Source organism: Danio rerio, chromosome 15 (genome assembly GCF_049306965.1).
Source record: "Danio rerio strain Tuebingen ecotype United States chromosome 15, GRCz12tu, whole genome shotgun sequence".
Classification (NCBI taxonomy): Eukaryota; Metazoa; Chordata; class Actinopteri; order Cypriniformes; family Danionidae; genus Danio; species Danio rerio.
Genome location: NC_133190.1, coordinates 50,360,001 through 50,369,748, shown reverse-complemented (window position 1 = coordinate 50,369,748; position 9,748 = coordinate 50,360,001). Strand labels below are relative to the sequence as shown.

Genomic DNA, 9,748 nt, shown 5'->3' with positions numbered 1-9,748 from the left:
ACAATGATTATGCAGCATTCTTCTGAGAGAAAACCTGGAAATGTTTCTGTTTTACCAAAAATAACACAGTGATGAACACATAAATAATGCATGACAAGCAATGTTGTATAATCACTGTATAATCACAAAATTCATCTGTCCATCCATCTATCTGTTTATCCAACCATCCATCTATCTGTTCATCCAGTCATCAATCAATCCATCTATCTGTACATTCAGCCATCCATCCATCTCTGTTCATCCAGCCGTCCATCAATCTGTTCATCCATACATCAAACTATCTGTTCATTCAGCCACCCATCAATCCATCTATTCATGCATCCATCTATCAGTCCATTCAGCCAACTGTCAATCAATCTATGCATTCATCCATCCATCAATCCATCTGTCTGTTCATTCAGCCACCCATCAATCCATCTATCTGTTCATTCAGCCATCCATCAATCCATCTATCTGTTCATTCAGCCATCCATCAATCCATCTATTCATGCATCCATCATTCCATCTATCGGTTCATTCAGCCATCCATCAATCCATCTATTCATGCATCCATCATTCCATCTATCGGTCCATTCAGCCATCCATCAATCCATCTATTCATGCATCCATCATTCCATCCACCTGTCCATTCATCAATCCGTTCACCTGACTCAGTACTCAGCTGTCATGACTGAGCATTTCAAGAGTCTGTTCATCCAATCATTCACCCATCCATCTGTTCATCCATACATCCCTATCTGCCTGCCTGCCTCTCTATTTGTTCATCCATCCATAAATCCATCAATCTGTTAATTCTGCCATCAAATCTATTTCTGTTCATCCATCCATCTGTTCATCCATCCATCATGTTCATCCATCCATAAGACTCAGTACTCAGCTTTCATGACTGTGAGAATTTCAAGAGTCTGTTCATTCATCCACCTGTCCATACATTTATCTATCTATCTGTTTATCCATCCATCTATCCGTTCATCCATCCATCTATCTAACTGTTTATCCCTATATCCATCTATCTGTTCATCCATCCATGTATCTATCTGTTCATCCCTCTATCAATGTATCTGTTTACCCATCCATCCTATTTCTATTTATCCTATTTCTAATATCTATTTATATTTGTTCATCCATCAGTTCATAAAACTGTTCATCCATTCATTTGTTCATTCATCCATCTATCTGTTCATCCCTTTATCCATCTATCTGTTTATCCATATATGCATCCATCCATCCATCTATATTTGTTCATGCATCCATCCATCTATCTGTTCATCCATCCATCCTTCCATCTGTCTATCCGTTCATCTATCCATTCATCCATCCATCTATCTGATCATTCATCAGTTCATAAATCTGTTCATCCATCCATCTTTCTGTTCATTCATCCATCTATCTGTTCATCCCATTATCCATCTATCTGTTTATCCATCCATGCATCCATCCATCCATCCCTCCATCTATCCATCCATCCATCTATCCATCCATCCATCTATATTTGTTCATGCATCCATCCATCTATCTGTTCATCCATCCTTCCATCTGTCTATCCATTCATCCATCTGTTCATCCATCTATCCATCTATCCAATACCATAAACAATATAATATTATATAAATGGTTTCTCAGCTCTTTCTCTCTTCAACAGAACTGCACATTTCACTCCTACAGACTGTTGATCATCAAAACAAGCACAGATTTCTGCACAGATCAGTCTATAAATATAAATCTGCACCTGCTGACCTGTAAACATCATTTGTAAAGATAGATTGACATCGTTCTGACTAAAGTGGTGATTAAAGTGTTTCTCCACGAAGTGTTTACGCACTTGACTCAAGCAGTTGTAAAATTATTGTGTGTGAAACACAATCTTTAAACACTTTATAATACTGAGAACTCACTGAACAGGTGCACGGACATCTCAATTCTTCATTTCAGCTTTTGTCTTTGTAAAAGCTTAGCATTAATGTGAGTTGAACATTTCATTAATCTCTATTAGATTCTGCATAAATAAGCAAAAAAAAAAAATAAACAAATGACTTCAACTCGTTAGTTACACCTAAAATAATTTTTTTTATTTAATAGATTTTTTAAGAATAACCTTTTTTTCCATTTTTTATTAAATTCAAATTTAAAATAATTATTATTTTTTTTTCCCAACTTAATTAAATGTTTTTAAAACTTTTATCTTAAATTAATTAATTATAAAAAGATAATTCATTTCATTTTAACTTTATTTTTTATTAAAAACAAAATTCAACTTAATTTACAATAAAAACATTTTCAATCTTTTTTAATAAAAAATATTCAACTTAATTTACTACATAAAATAATTTGTGTATTTCAACTTATTTATTTTTATTTTTAGGTTTTCAAAATGATTTTAAAAAAGAAAGTGCTTTTTTCAACTTAAATAAATTACTATAAATCAAGTTGAAGTAAGTCTGGCAGTGGGCGGAGTCTCTCTCTGTTTAACAACGCCCCATATTTAAATAAATACAAACTGATATCTTATATAAAACCATCCCTGCAGTTTTTGTCCCTGCTGTGTGTGTGTTTGAGGGGTGTGCTGAAAGTGTGTGGACTCGACAACATATTGTAAAAAGATGGAAAATAAAGGCACAGACGAGAATGATCTGGTGAGTGTTTTTCCTTTTTCTCTAAGCCCCTGCTGGTAGATTCTGTAATTACACCATTAATTTAATGTAAAAACTGATGTGGTCAATACTATTTGCCCCCTTAAGAAATCAATTTTATTATTTTTTTAATTATTACAATTTCACAGGAGGGTGAATCATTTAGCATTTCTGAAATTTCTGAATAATTTTTAAATTATTATTGTTATTATTTTAATAATTAATTTGACAAGAGGGTGGATAATTTTGTCCTCAAATATCTGTTATGCTGATATATTTTATTTTCACTAAAGTTTTTTGAAACACTAAAGCAGACACTTTACTCGCATTTAATATGAAATTGTATGCATATAAAAATCACTTTTGGCAAATTACAGGGTTCCACTCTTTCATGAACACAAGATTCGAGGACTTTTTAAAGCACCATTAATTTTAAATCAAGCGCCTTTGTAATTCATACCCCAGCGGATGTAGCGCCACGAAAGTCCTGTAACTATTCCCTGTTACCTGTAACAATATAAATCACAAAGAGAAAGATAATAAATTATAGCAAAAACAAACAATTCTCACTGATAAAATACTAAATCAAAAAGGTGAGTTTTCAACCTGGATTTAAAAATAAACAGAGATTAAACGTATATCTAATACAGAGGGCCAAAGCATTCAGCAATCTAGGACTAGCTATTGTGAAAGCACGGTCACCCCTGCACTTCAGCTTTGATTTAGGGATACATAATAATCTCTGGTTTGATGACTGAAGAGACCAACGAGGCTGATGCTCAGTCAAAAGGTCTGACAGATAAGAAAGCCAATAAGTGACTTAAAAAACAAGAGTAGAATTTTAAAAGAGACATGACAGTGCACAGGGCAACCAGTGCTAATAGCGCAAGACTGGTGTGATGTGCTCATGTTTTTTTGGTATTGGTTATAAGTCTTGCAGCAGCATTTTGAGCAAACTGTAAACAAGATAGAGTTGTCGGACTGATCCCAAAATATAGTGAGTTACAGTAGTCCAACCTAGAAGTAATAAAAGCATGAATCATTTTTTACATTTTTGTTTCTAGATAGAGTAGGATTGTTTTTAAGAGTCGAAGCTGAAAAATAGCAGGATTTAACCACTACATTTATGTGTTTATCCAATCTTTAGCCATCATCAAAGAAAACACCCAGATTTTTTTACCTTGGTTGAAAATATCACACACTTAATATTCAAGCACTGTTACCTTGATGTGTGTGTGTGTGTGTGTGTGTGTGTGTGTGTGTGTGTGTGTGTGTGTTTAAAAATGCCTTCAACTGAAGCTTAATTCAATTCTAATCAATGTACTGCTCAAAGCTATTATGACTATTATTTTCACTCCTTGTAAAAGAGTTCAACCACTACTCAGTGTGTACACACACATTTAGCATTATTGGCAAATGAATTAATTACAGTAGTGTACAATGCATTATCAAATAATGATTACTCTAAATGTAAAATTACACTGTAAAACCCAACAGTCAACTTTATCAAATGAAATGAGTGTAGCTAACTCAAAATTGACTAAAAGTTAATTCTACTCATTTGAAAAGAGTTTTGAATTCAGTGTTGAAGGTAATGAGTTAATTAAATAACTCATTACGTAAATAGAGTAAGTTCAGAGTACTCAAATAGATTAGTTTTTTTAATGGCAATTGATTTCCTCAAACGGTTTGAGTTGACTTAACCTATTGGGTTTTACAGTACTCAGTTGGTTTGAGTTCTCTTCATTTATTCATATATTATTTATTAACTGTGCTCAAATTGCTTCGTTTACTCAAATGGATTAAATTCACAGTACTAATTATAACTAGTATTTGAATTTAAATGGTTTGTAGCAATCAATTTCTTCAAACGGTTTGAGTCACCTTAACTTTTTGGTTTTTACAGTGTAGGCGTGTAGATTATGGATATCAAAATAGCATTAAACACTAATAATACCAAGAATAAAAACGTTAAAAGTAATTATCATTGCTCTTTGTTAAAATACATTTATTAATTATTTTAAAAACACTGTAAAACATTTTAGTCTAATCAAATCACATTTTCTAGTGATCTCAGTTTACATCAGTCAAACTGACCAAAAATATTCAGTTAAACTTAAAAAATACTTAAAACCAGATTAACATAATAAAACAAGTTTAAGTAATGAAAACATTTGTTGTAAGGACTTTTTGCCATGTCATTTTTACAGCGAACATTCATAATTATCACATATTGACGTATATTTGACGTAATAATGCACAATTTAAGATCATTCTTTTAAGATCATAACACGTATTACAATATAGTTAGTTTTTGTTAAAATATAAAGAAATGTAGAAATAAAGAAATATCGTACTTTATTATCGTCGTTTTATTATCGTCGTTTTAACGTTTTAAGTCAGTAACGGTCAATGAAAACTGAATGGATATCGAGAGTATGGCACTTTATACAAATATATTGTGGCCAAAATATACCCTAATATCACTCATCTGTATCTTTAGTTTAATAAAATTTACAGCATTCGTCGATTTTAAAGATAAATCCGCTGTAAAACAACAAACATCACTTACTTCAATCTCCTGACAGACTCTCATCCGCGCGCACGTGATGACGTAGCCGCGCAAGCATCTATGCGCGCGAAGTTTAATCGCCTGCGCGGCGTGCCCGCGCACGTACATAATTAAGCTGTACGTCGCTTTGAAAATAAAACAATCAGCGGGACAAAATCAACCAAGAATGTGCTTTAAAGACTTTTAAGGTAGGTGTTTCACAAGGTGTAAGTTATGAGAAGAAAACTCTACTAAGAAGTAAGGTAAATCTGTGAAACCGGTTACATTGACCACATTTGCGTTTACAAAATACCACACGAGTCATTCTGAAAACACGAAACAAAATGTCTGCACTCCAAACACAATGTAGGTTTACTCTGTGTGTTTATTTAGCAAAGCTGAAGCTGTTCCTTTTAACTATGCCAGATTTCCGAGTTTATTAGGCAAGTTTAGTTATAACACATTTCATACACCGTGTTATCCAAAGTGCTTTACATAAACAGGAACTAAAGAGACAAGTATAAGAAAATAAAAACTAAGAATAAAAATTATTAAAACTGATTAAAATGTGTTAATCAGCCGTTCTTGTTATATATATATATATATATATATATATATATATATATATATATATATATATATATATATATAACAAGAATATATATATATATATATATATATATATATATATATATATATATATATATATATAGGCACATTAAAAAATATAAATTTACTAATAAGAAACCAAATTTTAAGGTATTGATGACTGAATTATGCTTATGTATTAGTAGTATCAGAAACTCTAAATAAGAAAGCCCTACGCACTTTAAAACTTTGTGAATTCTACAATGTATTTATTTGATTATTACATATGTACATTTTGTATATTTGTATTTGGTTTATGCTTATTCCCTGGCATGTATATTTTTTGTACTGTTAAAATGTTATAATAAGAAAAAGGATAGGTTAAAAGAATTGTACATTTATTGTTTTTACTATTGTATTGATATAACACTATTCTGGTGTGGTTTGACTTTGAAACAAAGTACCAATTTAGAAATGTAAGGATAATAATAAGGATATTTTATTTTTTTATGAGGACTCTGATTTTACTGTTTGATATATTGAGGATTTACTCATTAATTATGTAAAATCTGTTATTCTTAAGTGTAAATGGGCATTAAAATTACAAATGTTAAGATAGAAACAGCTCACTTCCTTTATACAAAATAATAAAGAGAAAAAAGTACATTATTTTAAAGCCTAAAACTTTTTATATATATATATATATAAATTTTTACAATTTGGATGCTTAATGTAACTCTGAAAACTGGACTGACTCAGTTTCAATTTACTTGACCTTCTATATTAAGCTGCTTTGACACAATCTACATTGTAAAAGTGCTATAGAAATAAAGATGAATGCAATTGAACAAATTGGAATGCATTTGTCCTGTAATAGCCCATCACTTTTTCAATTTTTTTTTATTTTAAAATATTCATATTATTATTTTATCAACTTGCTGTTATGCAAATTAAGAACTGGCTTCTTATTATCTTTTCTCTATGAATAAGTTGCTTTGACACAATCTACATTGTAAAAAGCTCTATATCATAGGTCTCAAGCTCAATTCCTGGAGGGCCGCAGCACTGCACAGTGTTGCTCTAACCCTAAGTAAACACACCTGATCCAACTAATCAAGGTGTTCAAGACTACTAGAAATGATCCGCTTGTTAAGTCGTGACGTATGCAATACTGTTTTCAGTCCAAGCCACTACTCATTTGAACTGAGAAAATATTCGTTTATGACCACTCTTTTAGTCACACATTAAAGTGAATTTTATATAAAATTATGGTGTACATGACTATCTCTAGAATTGCTGCATCACAGACACCAATATTTTAAACATTTATAAAAAATATTAACTTTCTGGCCATCTAAGATTAGGCTTGGGCCAATATATTGCGATTGTGATTTTAGAAAGTATTACATCGCTTTGTAAACATTTATTATTACCATTCCTTGAGTCTCCCCATAGAGTTGTATATAGTGCTTTGGACCTGGAACGTCACACTTAACAAGCGGATTAAGCAGTCGTGGGTTGGGTTAAAGTCTATATAGGATACAGCTGCGGATATCACATCAATAGCATTATTTTGTGATGCTGTATAACAATAATTAATATTTTTACATACTGTGACGTTTGGTGTCACGATCACCAGCGATGCAGCCTGTGTAGATTGCTGGCAAACACACAGATCACATAGGACTACAAATCTGCTGGTAAATGGACTACAAGAACCACTCATGCACCACACACACACACACACACACACACACACAACCAGTACCAGATCCTGACTGATTACATTCACACAGCTGAAGCTGCCCATGGACTGATTACACACAAACACACAGAAGTGCTGAGTCTTGTTTAGTGACATTACAACGTGTTACCTTTGTCTTGTTTTGCTGTGTTTTTGACCCTCGCCTTGTTTGTTTTAAGTTGTCTGTTGCCTGCCTTGTGACCATCTGCCTGTTTATCGACTACGACTTGCCTGTATACAGTATATCTGTTTGCCCCTGTGTTGACCATTGCTTATCTGACCTCACTAATACACCTGCATTGGGATCTGCACCCCAGTGTCACATCACTGTTACAGTTAGTTGGGTTTAGGGTTGGCGTGGGGGTAGACGTTAATAAAATACAATTTATTGGGTAATTTAATAAATAAATAATGCTCTGTACAACTACTGTTGTTACAGAACTCTGTGACGGGGTAGATGTTAATAAAATACAATAAATGGGAAATATAATAAAAAATATAAATAATTCTCGTTAGCGTCTGCAACTGTATCTGATCTAGCAACAACTGTGGGTTAGAGCTAAACTTTGCAAAGCTGTGGCTCTCCAGGAATTGAGTTTGAGACCATTGCTCTAGAATTAAGATGAAATGAACTCCTTGTTTTTTTTTTGTTATTGCACTTGTATGTTTATTGTTATACAAATTATTAACAAAAACAGTCACAAAAATTATGATATATTAATGTGTGCATGCCCAGTAGCTGCCGACATGTTCCTTTTGCCATTTATCATGACAAATAGCAGTTTGCTTTATCAAAGAGCACCATTATAAATGTTAGAAATGGCACAGTGGTCTTACATAAAAAAAAGTTGATCTAGTTTGTAAATCTTTATCTTTAATGTAGGAACGGGGCATTTACACAAAATCTGCAGACCGTCTCGGAAAGGGACATTGTCACAGAAAATCTGAACTCAATCAGTCTAACAACTGCGGAGGTAAGAGAGTGCAACACTACAGCACCTTTGTACAACACTTTTGCAATGTTTCAACAACACTAAAGCGTTCATAGGAGAAAATCCTTCTTTAGTTCCTCAGTACTATGGCTTTTATCAAGAACAAACAGTTCAAATTTAATTAGACATTTACATAATTTAGGTTTTTTCTAGCAAAACACCCCACATGGAAAAATACTACTGTGTTTATATGTATAGTACTGATGTGTTTTTTAATCACACTAAAGTACTTAGTTGCTATGGTAACACAACAACTATAGTAATTGATCTGCTGTGATGATTTTATAGTTTCTATGGTAACACAACAACCATAGTAATTAATCTGTTGTGGCGATTCTACAGTTGCTATGGTAACACAACAACCATAGTAATTAATCTGTTGTGACGATTCTACAGTTGCTATGGTAACACAACAACCATAGTAATTAATCATGGTAACACGACAACTATAGTAATTAATCTGTTGTGGTGATTCTACAGTTGCTATGGTAACACAACAACTATAGTAAATAATCTGTTGTGGTGATTCCACAGTTGATATGGTAACACAACAACCATAGTAATTAATCATGGTAACACGACAACTATAGTAATTAATCTGTTGTGGTGATTCTACAGTTGCTATGGTAACACAACAACTATAGTAAATAATCTGTTGTGGTGATTCCACAGTTGATATGGTAACACAACAACCATAGTAATTAATCTGTTGTGACGATTCTACAGTTGCTATGGTAACACAACAACCATAGTAATTAATCATGGTAACACGACAACTGTAGTAATTAATCTGTTGTGGTGATTCTACAGTTGCTATGGTAACACAACAACTATAGTAAATAATCTGTTGTGGCGATTCTACAGTTGCTATGGTAACACAACAACCATAGTAATTAATCTGTTGTGGCGATTCTACAGTTGCTATGGTAACACAACAACCATAGTAATTAATCATGGTAACACGACAACTATAGTAATTAATCTGTTGTGGTGATTCTACAGTTGCTATGGTAACACAACAACTATAGTAAATAATCTGTTGTGGTGATTCTACAGTTGATATGGTAACACAACAACTATGGTAACTGATTTGTTGTGGTGATTCTATATACAGTATAATTCACTTACTGTAAATACTATAATGCTATGTTTACTATATATTCAGGTGGGAGTATATATTGAAAAAGTAGTAAATTATGTTTGTATTTAATGCAATGCTATGAGTTCAGTGTGAACTGATATC

At 32.6% G+C, this 9,748-nt stretch overlaps 1 protein-coding gene across 2 annotated transcripts in view; it reads left to right on the top strand.

The window, feature by feature from the left end:
- Positions 1-2,600: 2,600 nt before the first annotated feature.
- clcn2c (chloride channel 2c) overlaps positions 2,601-9,748 on the top strand; it is a 38,672-nt gene continuing 31,524 nt past the window's right edge. Inside the window, 2 exon segments of one of the 2 annotated variants that reach the window (NM_001319271.1) lie at positions 2,601-2,633; positions 8,397-8,487. In NM_001319271.1, coding sequence (NP_001306200.1) covers positions 2,601-2,633; positions 8,397-8,487 — 124 coding nt within the window. 2 annotated transcript variants of the gene reach the window in all.